The sequence below is a fragment of the Rhea americana genome, unplaced genomic scaffold (genome assembly GCF_003343005.1).
Source record: "Rhea americana isolate MKP2758 unplaced genomic scaffold, rheAme1 scaffold_34, whole genome shotgun sequence".
NCBI classification, from domain to species: Eukaryota; Metazoa; Chordata; class Aves; order Rheiformes; family Rheidae; genus Rhea; species Rhea americana.
In genome coordinates, this window is record NW_028186468.1 from 905,442 (window position 1) to 928,497 (window position 23,056).

The 23,056-nt window shown below is 36.2% G+C and overlaps 1 protein-coding gene across 1 annotated transcript in view; it reads right to left on the reverse strand.

The window, feature by feature from the left end:
- Window positions 1–5,484: 5,484 nt before the first annotated feature.
- The window catches only part of LOC146592223 (coagulation factor XI-like), a 43,121-nt gene continuing 25,549 nt past the window's right edge, over window positions 5,485–23,056 (reverse strand). The window contains exons 6-20 of the mRNA XM_085311328.1: window positions 21,957–21,999; window positions 21,325–21,383; window positions 18,749–18,911; window positions 17,933–18,039; window positions 16,176–16,335; window positions 15,498–15,607; window positions 13,181–13,340; window positions 12,304–12,413; window positions 12,057–12,216; window positions 11,814–11,929; window positions 11,328–11,502; window positions 9,524–9,699; window positions 9,120–9,215; window positions 7,384–7,523; window positions 5,485–5,813 (exon numbers count right to left, since the gene is read on the reverse strand). Coding sequence (XP_085167454.1) covers window positions 5,658–5,813; window positions 7,384–7,523; window positions 9,120–9,215; window positions 9,524–9,699; window positions 11,328–11,502; window positions 11,814–11,929; window positions 12,057–12,216; window positions 12,304–12,413; window positions 13,181–13,340; window positions 15,498–15,607; window positions 16,176–16,335; window positions 17,933–18,039; window positions 18,749–18,911; window positions 21,325–21,383; window positions 21,957–21,999 — 1,931 coding nt within the window. The 3' untranslated portion in view covers window positions 5,485–5,657. The remainder of the gene's footprint in view (window positions 5,814–7,383; window positions 7,524–9,119; window positions 9,216–9,523; window positions 9,700–11,327; window positions 11,503–11,813; window positions 11,930–12,056; window positions 12,217–12,303; window positions 12,414–13,180; window positions 13,341–15,497; window positions 15,608–16,175; window positions 16,336–17,932; window positions 18,040–18,748; window positions 18,912–21,324; window positions 21,384–21,956; window positions 22,000–23,056) is intronic.

Here is a 23,056-nt window from a genome sequence, read left to right on the forward strand (position 1 = left end):
AAAAAAAAAAAAATCACATTTACTGGGCTAACACAACTACCTCGTGCCTTTATTAGTCCTTCAGACTTTACTAAGTTCAACACCTACAACAGAATAGTGGTAGAATAGTAAAATATTGTGTACCTTTCTCTTCTCAAGAAGTTGTAGCACCTGGGATGTCATTCTGCACCAGCGCCTTTGGCTGTRTCCGGAACGAACGCCGGGGAGCAGCGCTTCAGAACGTCGGCCCACCCAGGCTCAATCCTGGGCGCTTATTCAAAMAACCTCGTATTTTCCAGATAAGAAAATTTAGCAAAAAAATACAATTACAAGCTAATTGTATTTTTGGGTGGTAGGAAGCAGGTATATTAATATATACCTAATTAAAGTATGACCTAAATTTTGCTTAAAGATTGTAACGTGCAATAATTTTGTGCCTTCTGACGAAACAACGTGCTCAGTGTTTCCACCACAATGAGAAACCTTTCTTCTGGTCAGCAGCATCACCTTAGGCACGCAGCAACTTCCAAGGGAATTTCCCCTTTCCCGGCTTCCRCTGCATTTTTCCCTCAGCTTTCCACCAGACCTGCCGACACGCACAGAGATGGAAGTTAGCCAGCACGAGCAGCGCAGGCCTGGTGACAGCGACCGGGGCGGCCACCTCACACCCAAGCAATCYGGTCGCCCCAGGGCTCGTGGGGACCTGGCCAGGGCCAGGGCGCCCTGCAGCTCCCCAGCAACGCTGGGTGCCCTTGCTGAGGTTTCCCTTTTAATAGCTTTGATACGTGCTTATTAAAGAGCGCGATACCACAGAGCTCCACAGGCAGGGAAGCCTGGGTGAACAGTGTTTTGTTAGCTTGATTTTTATCAACTTTCAGGTGCTGCTGTCTCTTAATCCCCCCGCGCCATGAAGAAAAGTGGAGCTAAACACATCCACTGCCTTTGAGCTGAGTTCTACGAACGAAGGCACTAAGTATATTATTCGCTATTATTTCTCAGAAACACGCATAGGAATGAAAACACCTATTTTAGATCTGAGAAACATATTTACTCTCACCAACGCTATTCCAGAACAAGCTCCTTTCTTACCACAGCTATTACACGCGATATAAACTAGAGTAAAAGCGCCACCTAGCGACAAAACAATCCCATGTCATTTTAGAATACGTGAAAGATTTTCCCTGAAATTTTAGCTGAACATGCAGTAACGTTAAAGAAATCAGAAGTTTACTGAGCGCCACGGTAAACTTCCTGTAGACACGAAAACGCAGAATTCACCTTATATTACCATACAATAAACATACTCACTCTTTGATTTTTTCCTCGCGTTTATAGTTCTTTCAGGGCTCCCACCAGCCCGTTCTACCTGTCTTGAATTTTTGGAATATGTGAACTCTTTCAGTATGAACTGTATAAAATGCTACTAAGTTCACCAGAAAGTTGGTTCACCACAGCCCTCCCAACAAGACAGTTCAGAAGGGTAGCTGCATTCAGTGATCACCCAGGGGTTTATGGCTTCAAGGCACCTGTCAAAACAGCCAAATCCCAGAGAGCCCAGAAAAAAACAAACAGCTTTAAAGCTGGCACATCTTTTTCTTTCTCAATGTATACTTTCTATCARTCTCCCACGGGGTTTCACTGCTTTCCCATTGCATTGGATGATATGTTGAATATGTTGAATATACCTCTGCACAATATGTTAGGCAATATTTCAAAAATAAAATATCTATGCATGAAGTTTTTAACGAGCAAATCATGTGCAGGACCAAGGGCATCAATCCACATGCACATCCATCGTATTCAGAAACGCAAAGATTTCAGGGCAGTGCTGCACCTCCACTGGCTCTGTATCTTCCGAACGTAAAGAACTGATGAGCATGTCTGTGCACTGTACTTCATTAATCCTCAGGTTATCCTGGTGCAAGTCTGTGCGGAGCTGGAAGAGATCTCTGGGTGCCCTATCATGTTTTCATTTCCAGGTGACCAGATGAGAACCTACCCTTTGGGCTGGTCTTTCTTCATCCTGCACTGATTCTTGTTTGTTCCAGTTCTCCTCTCAATTACTTCACTTCAGTTTTACTTCATATCAGCTCCTTTCAATCCCTTCTTGCCTGCCCTATGTCTATTGTCTTCTTCCTCCAGTGCATCCCCCTCCTTCCTTTTCTTTCAAAAAAAAGATACCTTAAGAAAAATGTCTGAACTGACTCAACATTTATTAATGACATAACTAGCTTTGTTTGCATATTTCACTATAGTACCTCTATACATTTTTCCCTTTCTTGGCTAGTCTCTAGGTGCTTCCGGGGTAAATGTGGTTAAGAAAGGATCAGGGTTTTGTACTCAAGGGAAGAGAAATGAAAAGGGAGATACGGTGGAAGCCTTCAAATGTGCTAAGGGTGACTACAAAAAAAGAAACAGTTCTTTTCCATTGTGGCTAGCAGAATTACTAGAATTAAACTGCAGGAAGATGATCTAGTTTAGCCACTAGGAAGAAGTTAGCAGTGATAAAAATAGCTAAGTACTGGAATAAACTGTGCAAGGTGATTGTAGAATCTCTGTTACTAGAGGTCCTTAAGGAAGAGGCTAGCCGAGCTTTGATCATGAATGATGCAGAGGCTGTTCATTCTGCCTTAGGGCAGGAAGCATCTAGGTGACCTCCCAAGACCTTTTTTCAGATATCTTTTCTAGGATCCTATGAAAATGACAAAAAATTAAGAAATACAAGACAACCGTTTTCTATCTACACAGTATAWCAGCTCTCAAAAAAAAAAAAACTCATGTAACATGCAATAGTCCTTAATAAATATAATAGATCTATACCTATCAACAATACAGTTTACAACATAAAAGCATAAGACAAAATTTATTTACTGCTCTAGGAAATGATTGCATATAAATGTGTAATATTTCATTTCTGCTCTTATTCCAACAGCAAAATTAATGTTGCCCTCTATTTGCAGTGGAAATACATTTTTAATATCTTATAATGCAGATGTTTTATAAATGAAATGAGCTAGCTATAGTTTTCCAAAGAATTCTCCATATATATTGAAAATTAGGTAGGGAATAAAAATCCACATTTTAATTTAGCCAAATTGTCCTAGTATAAGGACTGACACTATGAATTATTTTCTTTCCATCTAGTTCCTTACTTTTATGCATTTTTCATCACAGCAGAATAATCATTCTTTACAGAACAAATAAAGTTTATATTAAAAGATTTCCTTTAGCTGTGAAATAGTATTTTCAAACAAGAAAGTTCTGATCATCCAAACTTAAGCATAATTGAACAAGAGCATTTTGAAGAACTATTCCACATTACCTCAATGTATTGTGTTATTTCTCCTTTTCTCTCATTTTCTTTTGAAGAGGTCATTGATTAAGGAAAATCTAGATTTTAAGAATATAACAGCTCTATAGGTACCTATCTAAGTAAATACTTATCTTCTAAACATAGAAAGCAATTGCTCACAAGCACCTTGGTTCTGCTCTCCTACACTGTTTGTTTGTTTTTTGTTGTTTTTTCATTTCAATACCAGAGAGACTTTCCCCCTTCTGTGGAACCAGAGAAAATGGGTCAGCTTGTTGATATCTGTGGATGTTTATTTAATTCTTCTGTACAAATGTGATCAGAGGCTGCATATCTTCCTCTCTCCAGCTCATGTTACTTTGAAGAATATATACCTCAGCCCCCTATTAGGCAGTGTATCAGTAGTGACAGGAAACATGATGAAGTATCAATTTAATGGGAAGTTATTTTATTTGTTTTACTGTCTTATTAAAATAATAATTACAAAGAAGCCTCTTACAAACTGAAAAAATCCACTTGTGCAGCACTATAATCTGCCTCACGTTATGATGCACTGATTGTCCTCCAGACTACCATTGTATAATGAAGTGTTTTGTCTGCATTTGAATGAGACTGCAAATTTCTGAGATCAGAAACCTTATTTGTACAAAATCTCAGGGCAGACTAATGCTGTGTATGACGCATCAACAGTGATGCTTGCTCTTTGCAAGATTTCCACCAATCCAGTATAAGGAAGATTATGAGCTTTACTGATTCTCAGTATAACTACAGAGCTCAATACAAAGAGATTTCCAATACTTGTCATTAATCGAAACAGATACAGCATTGATGTTTATGTTCCCTGTTAACATAAACAAACTGAGGCACATTTAAAATAAAAAGCCAAGGGGATTTTTAATGAAATGGAGATTTTTTGTGTGTGTTTTTCTGACCCCCAACCTGAGGAATAGAGAAAAAGGGTAAGATAAAGGTTGCAAACTGCTTCACATTTATAGCAAGATATCAGAAAGCCTGAGCAATCTGACACATATTAATACCAATGTGTTTCTATCTGTAAGTCTAAAAATCTCAATGAATTACATATTCAATTGGTGCACAAATACACGGAAAGGTCAGGTGTTCTCTAATGTAGCCCTTCTTAAACGAAAACAAAAGCTTCAATCTTCTGCAGCTACCAGGAACTCCTGCAGCAAATTAGACCCCATGGGTCCCTAGACATGTACCTACCAAATATTTTGCACATAGGCAGTGTGTTACCCAACTTTCTACTGTTTCTTCCTTGTGAAAACAGCCTGGAAGGAGTCATTTAGTATCACTACTAAGAGAAAGGCTACAGTTTCCTTCAACCACATTATCAGACACCAAGAGAAAGTTGGGCTCTAAGTATTTCACAGATCACAGAAGCCCTTGTGTGCCTCTGTTGATCTCTCCCTTCCAAGACAAGTAATCAGCATTGATTTTTAGATAACTCCTCCATCCTTTGCTATCCATACATTTTTCAAATCACATACTACTATGGCCTCATCTCCCAGAATTTTAATAGCCACACGCAGATTGGTGCCATTTAAACTCTGCTTGCCCTGTATTAGCTGTAGCTCACGGTCAATGAAAAAAATACTCCAACTTCCTCAAAACACTATAGCATCAAGGCACTGTCAATAACAAGTCAAGTTGTGTATCTGTAGAACTACCACGGGCATACCAGATCAAGAGAGTCCTGCTTCTGTGTTTATCATTATGTTAAACACCTGAATTTTATTCAGTCCTGTAAGTACTGCTCCGAACATAGTCAGGCCAACTATGGTGCATGGAGGCAGGATGCTAAAGTTAATCCCACTAAAGAAGCATCAAGAAGATGAAATGTATCTAGGTTCCCCATCATAAAAGCAAAATAAGTTTTTGTAGCAACTAATCTAAATTAAGACTAAAGCACAAATGTAATAATTTGTGCATTATCTATCTTATTCAGCAACTGGCACTACAGAAATGCCTTTGTTACCAAAAACTTTGAACATTTTGTCCCTGTAAGTAATTACTGAAATACTATCATAGGAAAATTCATGAGCTAATAATTTCCCATTTTATTTACTCCCTTTCCTCTCTCAATGTTAAGTGGCCATCCCGAAACAGAGCTTCTGTTTTTTTTTCTGCCAAATCAGTGACAATAAACATGGTTTATTTTTATTACTGCTTTTTATTTAGGAATTGTAAAGTTTGTTCATTCTTCCTTTTTCTAATCACGTGTCTTATGTTTATGCTTCAGTCTAACAGGAAACACTGCTTACGTGGGCACGTTAATACACTTCATAATTTGCTTTTATGGTTACTCTTTCATGGCATCACTTTACGCCTGCAGGTAACTCTTATGCTATGTAGTTTTTTCTAGAATCCAGTCTGCATATTCAGCAACTTTTGTGTAGACACCTGGCTGCCTCGGGCGAGCGCACCCTTCACCCCAGCTGGTGATGCCGACCAGGTACCACACTTCCTCGTGCTTGCAGGACAGCGGTCCTCCCGAGTCTCCCTGTGGCACAGGAGACAAAGACAGAGTATGCAAGGGACAGCTCTGGTCAGAGTTTCTCTCAAGGAAAGCCTTCACAAAAATCAGCACCACTCAGTGTTTTCACCGGCATAACTGCCTAGATTTCAATCACTTTCACCTAAAGCTGATTAACATAGTGGTGAAGCAGGTTTTCTGTTTTTCTGGTAAATTGATTTCTAAGTATTTTCCAGGCATTACAATAACTTTCAACTTCCCATTAATGTTCAAAACTACTAGCATATTTATATTTTTTATATATATATATATATATATACACACACACATATATACACACACACACATTGACTTAAAACCCAATGAAAAAGACCATATGTGCAACCAAAAAAAAACATGACATTTGCCATCTTTTTTCTTGTGATCCTGTTTTCAGTATGCTAACCTCAGTTCTGTACATGGATGATCATCTTTGAGTAATTCCATACTTCCCAGGATAAGAAAAATTTGTTTTCTTTTCCTATTTCTAATTGATCTTTCTGAAGATCAGAAAGATCTTCATATTTAGGTATAGTGTAGCTGTCATGAATTGCTGAGATGATAGCAAGTATGTTAATATTATATAACAGCATCTCCACATTTAATAMAGCTATTAAATGAAGAAAGCATTATTGGCATAGAGGATAAATTACTTCCCAACTCTGCACATTTTTATTCTTAATTACTCCATATGAATCAAAATAACATTCAGCAATGTATCAAAGAAATGCTTACTGTTAAATGTTTAAAATGTAAATACTATATTCAGTAGAACATTTAATCTTACTAATCAAACAAAATTTTCATCTTGTATAAATTAGCTCAAAATACATAAATTAATAGAACTGCATGAGKACAAAAGCAGAGAATTTGAACTCATGATGTTTTGACATTTTGAATTCTGATAATGAATAGATCACTTTGCTCAAGTCATCTTTATTCCATTCTCCATGTACTTCAAAAGTATTCCTAACATTTTCCCCTTCTGGATTGTGAATAATGGACATTTCAAAATAAGCTTTCATGTAGTTCATATTAACGAAAAAAAAATCACATAGGAAATAAGCTCTGCCTGCAGAAATGTTTTGGGATACTGTATTTCCTTTCTTTGGATTTCTGAAACTCCAGAGTATATCATTTGCTTTTTTAAATGGATGAGTAACAAATTGGTACTTTCTTTTTTATTTACTCTTCATAATTGCTTAGGRTTTTTTTTAAGCAAAAGAGATATTATTTTCACCAAATTAATAAATTTTGCCTCAACACTTAAATTGAGGCATACAGTAGGAAGTTGTTTTGTTTCTTAGCAGRAGAGGACCCAGAGGAGAGAAGAGGACCCACACTCAAGTATTTTCTTATGTGGAGATGCATAGAATCTATCTCTGATAATCTCTTTTTATTTCACATAAGAGRAGTTCTACATGTACTTCAATTGTCAGTGCTTTTGGCATGCAAAAGCAACAAGTGGTAGTTCTATTTATAACCATATTTTTGTTATAAGTCTAATTATGGTTTTAAGTTATATTTGAATATATTATTATATACTTCTATTCATTACCTTACAAGCATCCCTTCCACCTTCTTCATAGCCAGCACAGATCACTTTGTCATCTATTTTGCGATCCCGATATCTAGTCTGGCATTCCTCTTTTGACATGAGTGGAACAGTAATCTTCTGAAGAATRTCTTCTACACGACCTATGTAACATGCAGGTAAGAACAGAGAAATGTTCAGTTCTAGCAAAATAAAAATTTAATTTAAAATCTAGAAATCATCATATGGGGATATTAAAAAGTTGCAGACCACGGCTTTTAGAGTGATGTTACACTGTCATGACACCGTCTTTCCCTTTCTGTGTCAGCAAACAACATTGATTGTTAATGTGAATGTTTCTGTAACGTCACTTTTTCAGTGTATACCTCACGACCAGGCAAGCTTCAAAAACCCTTGTGATTTGCTGTGCACCCCCTTACGAGCGCGGCTTTCAGCCCAGCGGCCCCCGGAACCCGCACTCCCAGCTCGAAGCGCTGCTCCATACCCTTAACGATTATGCCTCAGTAGCGCGTTGCAATAGCACTGGAACCTCCCAGCTGCCAACTCTGGGCTGCTCAATGCCCTCATAGAGGGCAGAGAGATTTGTGTGCAGAATAAATAGCAGTGTGAAAGTCAGCATTTTCGTAGAAATTAAGATATGCAGTCTATACAATATCTGCATAAACATAYAGATTTCCCACTGAACTCTAACTCTCAAACAGGGAGGTGGGTAAAGGATAGGACAGTGTTTAARAAGATTATAATAAAAATTACAATATAAAAGAACACTGATAAATAACAGCCACCTGAGCTACCTCTGTATAAAATCAGAGGCGCTGAAATCAGATGTACTATCAAAACACAAAAGCATTTTATAGATGTTTATAAACAACATTCAGAATCATAAAAGCAACATATTTCAATCGGATTTCTGAAGTGAATTYATATTAGTAAAATCACACAAACAAGTATACTGGTTATGTGAAGACTACAAGTCAATATCCTGTATCTCAGCAATTAGTCTGTTAGCTTTTCCAGTTGGGAGCTTGAAAAGGAGTATCTATTCCGGTTATATACAATTTTTGCCAGTGTAATGGTATAGAAYCTAAGGAAGTGTATTCGACGGCTATATGGGTTACATTTAAGGTTACATTCTTATAGATTTCAAATTCTCAAATCAATGAGTTTATAAATACTTGTCAGTAGCCTGTTGTGATTTTTGTGTCAGAGCACAGAATTATTTACTGACAAATTTATACAATTCCTAAATGCTTTCTGTAAGAAGTCTTATTAGAAGTAATTGCAATTGCAAGTTAAGAAAATTATAGTGCCTGCTCAACAGCAATAACAGTATCCCAAAACATGGTAAAATTTGTTTTAAAAAAGCCTTGGCCTGACTCTAATCAAACGTCTACTAGTGCGAAACAAAATGTCCAGTGAACTTAAAGCAGTTATGCAACTGGAATGCCGGAACCACCAGAACAGCCAACTGCAGAATCACACATTAAGATCACGAGCTCAAACCCTATTTTAGGGAGCATCTTCATTTTTCTGTATTTTCTGTATTTGTTTTGACCCCCAAGTAAATATTTCTTTGACCAAAAAAAAAAAAAGTCTTTGTCTTCTACGTGCGTCATAAGCTGAATCCAAAAGATTTCAGTCCATCTGGTATCCTTAAACTTTCCTAGTTAAGGCATTATCCCTCTCAAGACATTGATTTTGCAAATAAAAGCACTTGCTGTTTAAAAATTAATATGTACCTCTTTCTTTCCTATAACCCCATCCAGTTACCCAGCAGTTGGTATAAAGCATGTTAGCATCTTCTTTCGATGGCAGGCAAATGGGTAGTTGAAGATCTAAAATACGATTTGAAATGTTAGTTTGGCAAGTAGAAATAATTACAATACTAAAGTTTCATAGGCACCTTATACAACCCTTGATGACAGGCACCATGTTAAGTTTGGTCCCTTATACTATATATTGCCCCAGTCACATAAACAAAAGCCACCCATGTTTTCTTCAAAGCCAAACGAATAAGATTCTTCTTAAACCCCATTAATTGCATATTAAAGGAGACCAGCCCAGGTTTCATGCACTGCGATAACGAAACCAGYCCTATGGCATCCTGCGTATTTTCAGAATTAGTCTGTAATACTCTACATACCAGTAAAATTCATAGGTTTATCAAGTTTCATTAAAGCAATGTCATATCCAGTCTGTGCGAATTTATACTGAGGGTGAACAACAATCTCTTCCACTTTGAAGAAAGGCGTTTCCTCTGTTATTTCTGATTGTTTTAAAATACCCGCATAAACACGCCAAATGTTGGGATTCTCAAGACTAAGGGAAAAAGACAAACAGTCAGTCTGCAGCACAAAAGATTTGCACTGGTTTAGAGTTTGTGTGCAGGTGCCAGCTCCTGAGTGTACAGTGAAAGAGCTGAGGTGATCCTCCCCATTTTCATTTTCACATTCTCAAACTCTAAAGAGACCTCTCTGATCCATTCCTTCCCCTTCTGCTTTTTATTTTCTCCTATTATTTTTGTCTTCAAGGGTCTAATGAAAGCCCTAAAGAAGTAAATGAGGTTCTTTCCATTTATTTCAGTACAACTTTCCTATTAACCAAAACAGAGTTGGAAATACAAATTCGAGTCTACTTATACACTTACTCAATATGAGAATGACTCTAGCCATCAAAATGAATGCAAACAAAAGACTAGAAAGTGTAATAATATAGAACCATATGAAAAGTTCCAGTTAATCTTTATACATTTAACTTTACTTCGACTAAGTTTAAGGGATATTTCATTGCAATATTCTGCTATCAAGACAACCTAAATTTAGATACATGCAATGAGAAGATATGAAATTTTCAAAATTTTTGGAAAATTTATTTAAAACAAATTTTATATGTGAATACATAAATATCAGTCTTAATATCCAGCCAACACTGTCTAATTTTTATTTTTAAAACATGCTTTATCTCTTTGTCCTTTAAAATGCCAGCAACTTTTACAAACATGATAGCAGAGAGATAATGACATTCTTTCACATAAGGTTTTCAGGGGGCTTAGAAAGTATAACCACTTGAAAAGGGTTTGTCATTAAAGGCCAAATGCTGGCAACACTATTTCACACTAAAATCAGATTACTCTGCTTGAATAAAAGTGCCTAATCTCAGTCTGTGTTGCTGAGTCATCTTTGAAGCCTGTTATCTGTTACTTGTCCTGTCCCATCAATATATAGCCTTAAAATTTTCAATCTGTAAGTGACAGGATAAGGTGCTTTCCAGATGCAGGCAATATAACAAGGGAAATGGATCGTTTGCATGTCAGTTAAATCAGCACTTCAAAAGAGGAATGGCTTCAGCATCCACATTTGATGGTAATCTGGTATCATCAACAATGCATACTACATGTTTCACTGCAAATTATCAATGCCTTAGGTGTTAGCAGCTTTAAATTTTGTTCTTATAGCTGAAATGCAAATCAAAAATAGAGTATTAATTGGTTGATTGAAAAAAWTAGAAAAAAAAGTTAAAAGCAAACCAACACCATTAGGGTCTSTATATTTCACATAATGTGGAGATAAATGAGTCAGTTTAAAGCTCAGGTATCAGGAACAGCCTAATTGGAGCACCACCTAGCTTTATCCTGCACGAATACATCTAAGTTACTGTAAATATCCAAAGTATCTGCTCAAGAACTTCATCTTCTAGGTACATTAACAATTTAGCATCAGTAATACAACTGTATGCTACAAATAGAGGAAGGTTATAGTGTGAAGTTCCAATTACAACAAAAATATAAAGCCTGCCTTAAAACTTCCCCTTTTGGTTACATTAAAATAGTTCACTTCATTCTACTCCTCATTTTTATCAGGTATACTTATTTTTCTGAAAGATGGATCTCAATTTATCTCATATGCTGAATGAAAATTTTTTACGTATACATTACATTTAGCACTCACCTCACAACGCAATGAGCAGCTGTAAGAACCCACTGGTTGCTGATGATAGAGCCCCCACAGAGATGTCTCTGACGAGATAACTTCACGTGCAAGCTTACTTGCCAGGGCCATTCGCCAGGAGAAGAGTCTTTCCCTCCAACAATCCTTATACTTTTTTCAGAATGCTGCATACATACTACAGAAATAATTGGAAAGGCTGGTTAAAGATCATTTTCACTCATCARTGAAAAGCCAAAGGATGAGACCACTGCTGACCAATGAATTGGGCCCAATCTTCCACTACGAAGGTGACACGTGATACATAACAGACTACCTTCACTTTTTCAGAACACTATTTAACTTCCTAAGTTGTCCTATTATCATTTCAATGCAATTATTTTTCTAAAAAATATAGCTTCATGAGTTCTAGGGAGGTTTAGACTTCCTGTACTGAAATCAGTCATGTAATGCCCCTTAATGTCCCTTTACACTGAAAATTTTACTTACCGGTACTGGCTTTTTGTTTACATAATCTTAGTGAGTATCCAGAGATCCTCCCTCCTCCATGTACTATTTTCACTGGGGATCCATTTGAGGACATTTTCAGGTGGCACTCACATTTTCTGCCAATAAATTAATGTAAAGATTCAGTTTACACTCTTTATGCAGAGCATATTCACTATTCCCTCCCTAAGTCTGTGGGATGATTCTCTCAGCAATCTTTAAAATGTTTTTTTAAATCTATCTCACCCTTCTTCATTGCATGAATCTTGGAGTGGAAAGTAGGTAAAAAATTGGCAACGGATCATGTCTGTGCAAACTTGCTGACAAGCTTTGTGTCCTTTAGCATAAGTGACATTGAGTTCCTCTCCCCAAAAATTCATATTCATGTAAGTGCGAGAATTGCAGGCTGTAAGAATGAATATTCCAAACATCAGTAAGGCTAAATGACATGATTAATTCAAAATGAGTATTTTTATTGTAACTTATTCTTTACCAGGGAAGGATCTTCTACAATTTAGGAGACTAAAGCCTGATACAGCTTTTTCTCTTGATATAAGTGCATCTGGTATACCACTTCTTGATGTCTTCAGAAGGCAAAGATTTCTGAAATGAGAAATTTTAAATATAACTAATTCTGTTCTCACATTCTAAAATTGATATTTTAGGTATCAGTAAGAGAAGATTCTTTCTTAAATGTTCTTTTTCTCCCACCTCTGTGTCTGTAAAAAATATTTCCTATAAAAACGTATTAAAGAAATGCTAACTCAACACCTAAATCCATAGAAAAAGATGGCTTTCGCAGTTTTGTGAAATGGCATATGGCTCTACTATCAAATATTGTACTGTATTTATACATACATAGAAAAGGTGACTTTAGATGATATATGCCATCTCAGTTTTGCTCCCTGAAATTTCTTTGAAACTTTATTCTTCCTTCAACATCTGTTTTGTGTGGAATGTAGGCTTTTAACTCTTCTCTCTACCAAATATGAAAAAAGGAAGTTCAATCTTTAAAAGGAAACACTTTACACCTCTTAACTTCATAATGCAGGAAAGCAGATGCTTATTTTAACAATTTTATGAAATATGGCTTTAATTCCTTACAGCAATCTGGAGTCTTACTCTCTCTTTAATGCATATAACTCCATATTAACATCAGATATGTAGCTAATTACAAGAAGCCTGGTCACACTGCACAACAGACGCCCACAAAAATTCTGAACATTTAATTAAAACTCGTAAAAGTGATGCTTTACTGGAAATAACCTATTTATTACATTTATGGAAAATCTTATTAAATATGGTTAAAACAGGCTGTAGTATTTTTTCAAATATCTACTGAGAAAATTAAAGTTAGTCATTATATTCACCTTTGGGATTCTATTTGCCATTCCCTGGTAAAGAATGTAAAGAACAAGCAGTTTGGAAAATATGTACAAATAGTTTGGCAGACGGAGATATCAGGAGTGAAAAAAGTTGTAATATTAATTCCTGAAAATTCTTTATGTTCAAAAATGTCCATGTAACAATCTGTATAAAACAAGAAAAGAATATCAAAACTCCAAAGATTTTATAGTGTTATCAAAATATTAAGACTTACAGTTTTTTTATTGTATACTAGTTCACTGTTTCCGTCCCTTGTGATTGATATGCCAGAAAGATATCGTAATAGTCAGATTAGAAAAACATTTCTTATGAACATTTTAAAAAGTATGTTACCTTATGTCAAAGATAATTGAGTAGGGATGAGATTCAAGTAAAAAAGCAGGGAAATGACATGTTAGAATATGGTTTTACTAATCTAAAGAGAAGAACTTCAAACCAGGATCACCAGAAATCAGTGGTACAAATCCAGTTAGGCATAAATTATCATATCCCAGAAAGTCTAAAATCATTGAGGTGACATGTCTGGTGACATAACCAGACGAGATACAGTAGTCATAAGAAGCACTAGCAGGTTTCAAAAAAGAAATTGCCTTCTCCAAGCATATACTTAAACTTCTAGTTAAAATCCTGATACAATAATAAAAAAGGGAAAAGAATGCAGCAATGACAGAGAGGTCATTATTAGAACTGCCAAACCAGAAAGAAGATCCAAAGCACAGGCCTTTCTTAAGGAAATAATATTCAGAGCACAAATGTGACTCTGGAGTTTACAGAAGCTACCCCATGATCTAAACAGTCATGTTCAATGATTGTTTATTCAGTATTTGATGACATCAACTAAGAAACTTTGCAAAAGCCAAAAAAATAGGACAAATTACTATAAGCGAGCACATAAGGACAAAATCAGAAAGACACGAAGGCACAAAATGAAAGGTCAAATAGCAAGAAACAAACTGCCTGAAGAAAAATATTCAGTAACATTCAACTAGGATTAGGAAAGGAGCTGGTCTTCTGCTCGGGGAGAAGGAAAGCTAAAGACAAAAGACATAAGAAAGGCTAAAGAATGTATTGCCTTTTTTCCTCTCTTCTTCAAGAAAATTCATTACTGTCATATTGAGACTGTCATAAGCTATAAATGTCTTTGATAGTGTCTAACATTTTTTAATTTTTCTTGCAACTTAAAATCATATTGTTTGCGCATGTGCTTCAGCCCACTGATTCTTCATCAAGTCTGTGAATAAGGACCCTCAAAGTGCTAGAATTTTCTTCTAAGCGTGAATATACATCTTTCTAGTCTATCCTACAAGACAGCACTTTGGAAAAAAGTCTTCCTTACAATCTCTCTTCTACGTATATATAGTGAGGGAATAGCTGTTTTCTTCTCTTCACATCTCTCCTCGAAACTTATCCTTCCTTTCTTATTCTTCACACTTCATTTTTCCATTGGTGCTCCATTGTTAGGAGCTGAACTAAACTACCTTTTTCGAAGTTTACAGAGATTATTCCTGTAGAGGGACTGTAAGAGTCTAAAGAAAGCATTTGGATAGAGAGAAAAATAGAGGGGCCTAGGAAATAAAAAAGTGTGATTAACATGAGAAGAAAAGATTATCTACAAATTCAAATAGGGCTACATAGAGGCAGAAGAACAATATCACCATTAAGAAGAAAAATAATATAGCAGATAAGACAAGAAAGAGGTAGATTAAAAACAAAAAAGTAAAGTAGGATGCTTTAATTGAGAATAAGAAGGTATAATACAAACTGTTTGATCCTGTAGTCTTGAGAATTTTGGCTGAGTAATGATTGCAGGAACATGCCCAGACTCTGCTTTCATCACAAATCACAGATGCATCCCACAGAATGCAGCCTTTCATATTAGTCAGCGGTATCAGAAAGCTACAAGCCTTCATTAAAAATTTCCAAGTGCATACATAGTACACAAACAAAATTAGAAAGTTTTATACTCTTCGTGATCTTTGACTTGGATGAGCTTTTATCTTTCATTTTCGTATCTCTGATACAAAGATAAAATGYAATTCGATCAAATTAATTTATGAAAGAATTCTTTAGATCTTCAAAGCAAAGGATTGTTTTTGTAACACAGAATAATAAAATGGAAAAATCAAAAAGATCAGAACCTCTTTAGTGCCTGAGTACTAGCTAYATTTCCAATAATTAAGAATAAGTTTACACTATAGTTATTTAACATAATGAAACATTTATGTATGACAGAGATAGAGAGTCCCTTGTCATCCATAACCCTTAAATCTAAACTGAATCAATAGAGATTTTAACAGTTACCTGTTTCAGAAAGTTGGCACGACTTTAAAGAGAATCCAGATACAACATCATCAAGCACCCTTATGTTGGTTGGAGTTCCTGAAGCAGTATGTTTCAAGAAGCACTTTTTACTGAATGACAAAGAATAAAGAAAGCAGTAAGATAACACGCCTACAGTATCCTTTTGGCACCTTAGCTCATAACATGCTCTATATTCTGGCAACGGGTGAGAACAATCTCTAGTCTCCAAAACAGTCTTCAAATGAGGAAGAAGTCTAGCCAAACAATGTTTAACTTGCAAAATCAAGTAGGCTAACAGCTCAAAAACAGTACAACTAAAATTGAAAGTATTTCTCTAATTGTACTGAAAATGCTATTTTCAGAGCAATAAGCAGARCAAGAKTTAATACAGCAATAAATCTGCTCACCTACCAATATCATWTGCATTTTAATGTCTTCAGTGGATTAAAAATCTTTTCAGTGCCATGATAATCAAGTTTGTCTTTCTCACAATGGMTGAATGCAAGCTAAYTTACTACAGATGTTTTCCTATCTGTCAGTTTGATTCAACATTTCAAGGATGACAAGTCAAGGAGAAACTTACTTCCTTGAATAAAATTCTCTCACCTTCAACTGCTCTGAGATTTACTCTACTAAAGCACAGTGCTGTCCTGAAAGAGGGATCAAACCTGCATTTACCGAAGGCTGGCACTGTGAAATGTTTCTGAAGCATATGTAAAAAATTGACAGTGGTTGTCATTGGTGCATCTTTTTTGACACTCTTGATAGGTGTCAGCTGTAGTAACATCATAATTTTTCCCTTCCATATCTAGTCCTTTGTGGACACCTGGACTGCAAGCTGTGAAAAAACAAAAGAGAGAAAGCATAAGCATTCTGAAAACATAAGTGTTTTTTTTTTTTTTTTTGAACTGCCTAAAAAATAAGTGTTCATACATCACAATCACTGCAAACCAGTGTCCACTGCCCGTACTCATTTAAGTTACATCATACTTCTCATATGCTTCTATTAACAAAACCAGAAGTATGGGCAGGACGCAATACCACATGGTAGAGGAAAAATTTGCAAACTTTGACACTGCCTCTACCTACACAAGAGAGGACCTCTAATACCTATGGCTGAGACAATGATGAGATTAAACATAAAGTAATTCAGATTAATACTAAAACATATACTTCCCATTTCTAAATTCAAACAGCAGTTTTAAAGGCAAATTCTATCCTCACAAGCAGTACCCATYTCCCATTTCCACAAAGAGAGAATTTAGAGTGTGGAGTTTGAAATAGTTTTCCTCAATGGAAACGGATGCACATTTTACCTWGTGGTCACCAGGCTGTCTTCACAGAATGCATAAGTCAGCCGATCAAAAGAGGTTGGGAGTTTTTTTCAAATATGAAAATACAGGGATAGCTTTTGATTTTAGTGATGTTTTCTGATTCCAGWGTAACTTCAGTGACATCAATTGCACTAAATAGCATAAAAAATAATATCCCACTGAAATCTATTTTGCTGGGCCAAAGCTACTCAGAAGAATAAATATGATAGGATGTTGGCAGAAAAGCACTTTTAGAAGTCCTGAAAGCTCTGAAAGGCAAGTGCTGTAAGAACCAAGCACAACTGATTTGTCAATAACCTGCAATGTAGAGCTCACAAAGTGCAAGATGTATTTACCCCTGGCATATTCAGGGCATATTTCATTTCCAAAGAAACTAAAGAATTATGYTGACATCAATAAGGTTATATTTAGCCTCAAAAGCAGCAACTGAGTATTTCTTATTCAGGGACAACATTTTTCTACAGCATCATGTTATGCGTAAAGCTGATCTCCATGTAATGACAGTATGATGGTGGTACAGGTTTAAACAACACACTTAATAGACTTAAAACRTGCCCGCTGATAATTCCCAGGCACAACATGCTGACACTGTGAGACTGTGGATATAACACACACATACACTCAAAGATGGAGCTGCTAATAAATTATTACATTGAAGGCAGCAAYATCACCTAATGACTGTCATTGTTTCTGTTTTGTTGGGCATTCGTCCTGTAAAGTTATACAGTAGGCAGTCATACACATCTTATAAGCAGCTTGCTGAAGTGGAACTGTAGGAGTAAATTAATATTTACAGCTAGAGCTATGAGACTCCCAACTGCTTGAAGCAAACGGAACAGTGCRACTGCAGCAGCATAATTTCCCTATTACCTTGTTTGGGGAGCMTGGGTGGTAGATAGTTGGGCTGAAGGATGAAGCAAGTCAAGGAATTGTAATCTGTGTTTGAAAGAGGCAAGGGACATCCCAGTCCCCCGGCAAGGGGCATCCTAATCACTGCTTGGCTGCTCCTGATTCTATTTCTGCTTCCGAAATGATAGTTTTCTAACACACATGCTATGTGATACAGAGCGTAAAACTCACATGTGAATGAACATATCTTACCACTAATTTTGATGTTACACTGTTTTAAGGAATGTCCAGAGATAGCTCCTTCCATATCCACTTTYGGCAATGTTTCAGTATCGCTGTCTTTTAAGTAGCAGGAAAACCTGTGTTTTAAAATGCAGCAATTCACAGCTTTGCAGTATAACACAGACCTTTCTAGTTCTTTCTCAGGTGAAATGTAAGGCATCTCCTGTTCCTTCAGCACTAAAATTTAGGCAACAACTGCAGTTTAGAGAGAGACAGACTAGAGCTGTATCTGCTTTGCTGGCACTGGCATGCCTGGTGGCAGACTGGAATACATGGATTTCGTGCTAACTCCAAGAGCTCTTAGAGAGAGAAACGCACCCAGGTTCGAACGGTKTGTAAAAGGGTTCTGAAGGTAGAGATTTACCGGGCATACAGACGGAGCACAGCATACATCTTTCAGGCTAGTTTCATTCTTAATTGTGAGAAAAACAAAGAGAAAGGATGGCGGGGAGGGATCAGCTTACACAGGAGGAGGCAGTGAACTGCTAGAGACGTAGAATTACTCCCACTGCCTCTCTGCAGCACGTGGCCCAGAGGAAGGAGCGCACGGTTGGTCTTATGTCCTGGAAAGGGTTTATACGTGAGTGTGAAAGATCCGAGTACTACCAGATTTAATCTTTCAAATTTCAAGAAACATGCTTTTAAATTATTAAAGTTCTATRACACTGTGTTCTCCACAGCAACCCTGTAGCCTTCCTTGCAGGCCTATGTTCTGATGAAGTGGTACTGAGCTCCTAAAAATACCACACAAGACCAGCAAAAGCTGCACAAAAATAAACGGGTTACCTTTTTGCAGGATCAGCAGTCCATGTTGCCGGTAAATAGGTGAAGAACAGACACGTGGGATGGTAAGTACACACTATTTGACAGTAATTGACGTTTGGCGTAAAAAACGTAGTGAGGTCTCCTCCTTGGAAGTACGTATTTTCATAGATCTGAGTCACACATTCTGATATGGAACAACAAAATGCMTAAGTTATTGCAGATGGCAGCGCGCACTGTTCACCAGGAGAGGGTTAAGACACTGCTCCATCATTGAGCTTGCTTTTAAAACCAAGTACAGAGGCTGAAAGAGTTAGAAACCCGCGTGTGAAGATAACTCTGATGTTTAGGGACATTCTACAGCCAAACGCACAGAAGATGCCAATCTGTACAGCTTCGATTGCTCCCAGCGTTTCATAAACCCGCTACTTCCTTGTGACCCAACTGAAACGCAGTTCAGCTTGCTTCACAACAAAGAAAACGTTGACTGTTAAGAGAGAGAGGTATTTTAGGAATAGTGCAAGATCAAAATAAGCTTGTCTATAATTTCAGATTTGTAGGAACTCATCATCAATCCTGCCCTGAATGCTCTGTAATAAAMGCCACTCACATGGTACAGTTGTTTGACTGAAATTAAAATACCTAAGTGGCAACACATTCCTATGCTTTGAAATTTGAGACTATGCAAGATCTCCACATCAAGATGTATGTAAGGGCTGCTTTACAGAGAAGTCCTTTCTCTGCTTCTTACATTTTGCCCTCTGAATGGTAGCAAACATGCCAGTTTGTAGCCTGTATCCATAAAATAGCTTTTTCTTAGCTCAACAACGAAGAGAAAATACTTTTACAGAATGGGAGGAAATGCAACTGAAAAGATTTTATCCAGCTGCTTAGTCTGTGCTTTTAGAGCTCTCATATTGTACCAAAAGCTATTTAAATTAAAAACAAATATAAATACTGTTTTTTACAGTTTAAAAAATTTTACAAGTGGATTTTACTTCATAAGGTACTATGTAACGTAAAATAAAATATATCTAGSAAATTTGATGTTTCCTATACGTGAGTAAAATGTAGAAGTTATAAACAAAAGAAAAAAACAAGGAACTATTATTTGCAAGGTTTGCTAGTATTTTTAAAAAGGTAATCTATTTTTACAAAAAGTTATACTTACAAATAATCAGGAATTTTCTGGCGTATACACTTTCATAAGCTTTGCCTAAAAATTTATGTTTATTCTCAGTAGAATTTGCTTTCCCAATTTTGTCATTAACAGGATAGCATTTTTTTATTACTTAGAACATTCTATATGAATTAAGAAGTAAAAGAATGCTGTAATTGTCTGCTGTATCAGACATTTTGGAAATTACCTTCTTGTAGTGTAAATTTATATATATATATATATATATATATATATATATATCAATTTATATTATTTAATACATTTAACTTCTAATAGCTTCTAAATTATGCCACTTCTGAATACTTTAATTTTATACAAGTGTATGTTTCTTGTACTTTAGAAATGTTCCAAAATTTTAGTTGTACTGAAATTTCAATCCAAATAAAACATTTCTTAAATAACACYACATTTGTCAAACAGATTTTGCTAAAAAACTGCATTACCTAATTGTCATCTGAGAAACTAGTTAATTATTTTCTGAACATAAAACCACACTGGGTCTTAGCTGTAATTTATCAGCACAGGAAACTTCAGGGGAATGCAATGGCATTTTGTAGTTTGATTTTTGCTAACCAAAGTAAATCATTAACACAAAGTGGCATTGAAAAATGTACACAATTACTGATTTTTCAGTGTAGAATTCAAATGAATTCTACAAAATCATTTATACTAAAACAATTGTTTCTTGAGTTACTCGCACTTGCTGCAATAATATTTTGAGTCTGACAGTATGTGGGTATTACGTAGATACTGTTTAAATCACAATAATTTCACATACAAGGAAAAAAAAATGTGGTGGATTCTGAAGTTCAGTTTATGTCCTCCTCGGAGGCTGTTGGGCTGAGCAGCTCCTCCACCCTGACCATCTGCCCTGTCTCCCACCATGAGAAACAGGCAGAGCCTCCAGGAAGAGGTGTGAGGGACACCCTCCCCCCCTCGCACCTCTTGGACCCTAGCACTGCCAACAGCTCCATTCCTAAGTTGCTGCTAAAATTGTTAACTTTGCTGCTGGGTGTGAGACTTTAAATCTCACACTGGTTTCATACCAAAGAGCTAAATGTAGCACCAGTCCAATAGAAAACGCCTGTACGGAGCAGGGTCCCAYGTGTGCTGGCCAAGGTGAAAGCACGGGGGCCAGGCAATGTCAGTAAAGCCCCACTAGATGCTTCCATTTCTGGTAAGGAGATTACGTGAGAGTTACTCAATTCAGTGCAACTCAGTAGAACATCAAGCCAACTCTCTCAGGACCAGACTGCAGACACTAACATGTGTCCTCCCACCAAAATCACTTTGCTCTGTGGTTCTACTCATTCTTCATATAAGTATTTAGGCTGTTTGGAATATTATCCTCTTTAATCTCCCCTTCTATAAAGAAGATGCTACTSCATGTGTGTATTTTAGAGATTATATATTCACTTACCGTTGTAAACCGAAGCAAATAAGAAAATGAAATAAAAAGTCTGATAAATCCAAATCATCCTAAAAAACACAGAATTATTCTTTAGGATATGTTTAATAAAAGGTGCATAATTAATTTTATAAAGTACTACAATGCATATCACTAAGTGATTTACATGTGTACTGTCCACCATTAACTCAAAATGGTATGGCGAGTTACAAATTACTGTTACAATGCGTGATTGCGGCATATATACAATAATAAGCAACATCAGCAAAAGTTCTGTCCTTTTCTTAGGGTTCTATAAGATATAATAAAGCTCATAAGCACTTGAATAATCTCTGCTTTATTTAACCAAGAATAGGTATTCTGCTGCAAAACTGGGAAAAACATTTCATCAAGATATTATTAACTACAACTCTGTTCTGGTAGTTAAATAGATACTCTTACTAACACAGCAGACATTTGATTCACACTTCACCACTTCTGGTACGATATATAAATCTTATATTATTYCTTTTCTTACATGCTACCACTTAATTTGATTCTCTCACAGTTTAACTACACAACAGAATCCCTAAATAGATCAACATGCACTACCTTGTTGCTATGAAAGGCTCTACTGAATATCAGTTACAATAATGATTACATACCTGAACATACAGTAGGTCTGGATGAATGGATAAGGCTTGTGCTCTACCGAAGGAAAAAAAAAATCAAATAGTCTAGTTTGTGTTAAATATTACTATGTTTGCAATGCTAGCTTGTCTTTAATATTTACTTTGAAAGTGTGCTCACTCTGTCAATATTGTTGCTGACCTTGGGCCACATTTTCAGAGTGTAAATCACCAGCACTGCAGAGAAATCAATATACATGAATTCTACCAGCTGAGCATCAGTCTCTTGATGACTTTAAAAAAAAATAAAAAATAAATAAAAAAAAAAAAAGGTCTAATTCCTGGTTCAGATCAGTCAGATTCTCTGCTATTAGCACACAAATCTAGATAAAAAGGGAACGAGGGTCATACTTACATCAACATAAATCTCAAGAGTAAATCCTTATCTAGTTGGGGGCATTGGTGTGAAATTTTTGAGATAGATTCAGACTCAAGTAAATGATATCATTATGAAACTAATAAGCTCAAAAGAGATCTTTCAATGCCTGTGGGGTCTACAGGTATCACAGCATTATAAACCCTGAGAAAAGATACCATACTATCTCTAGAGAACACTTCCAAAGACTTTCCAAGTGACCTCAGGTATGTCACATTTTCTCTCTTCCTGCAGCTCCAAAACAATGATAATCCGTTATACTTCTGGAAAATTTATCACCATTACTTTAAATTATAAAATTGTCACATTCTGGAGCGTAATCACAAATCACTACAAACTACCACTTGATCAATGATAAACAAATGCAAGCTGGACTTCTTATAGCTTTTGTGTTGCTCAATCTGCTCAAGTAATCAAAACAATTATTTTTCTTTCATTTTTGTGTGCATCTCACTTAGTGGCACATAAAGGAATTAAAACTTCTCTGCAAGAATTTTTAATTTCTTTGCTTCTTATTTCTCCTCTGAGCTTTCCTGCCTCCTACTGTGCAATGTTATTCCATTTCATTACCTTCTGCTTAAAAAAATAAAAACCTTTGGAAAAATATGGCATCTGGTTTGAATAGGTAGAAGAAATAAGGATGGTTCATTATAAATTTCACTAAAATCATGTGTCTTATCATACAGAAGAAACAATCATG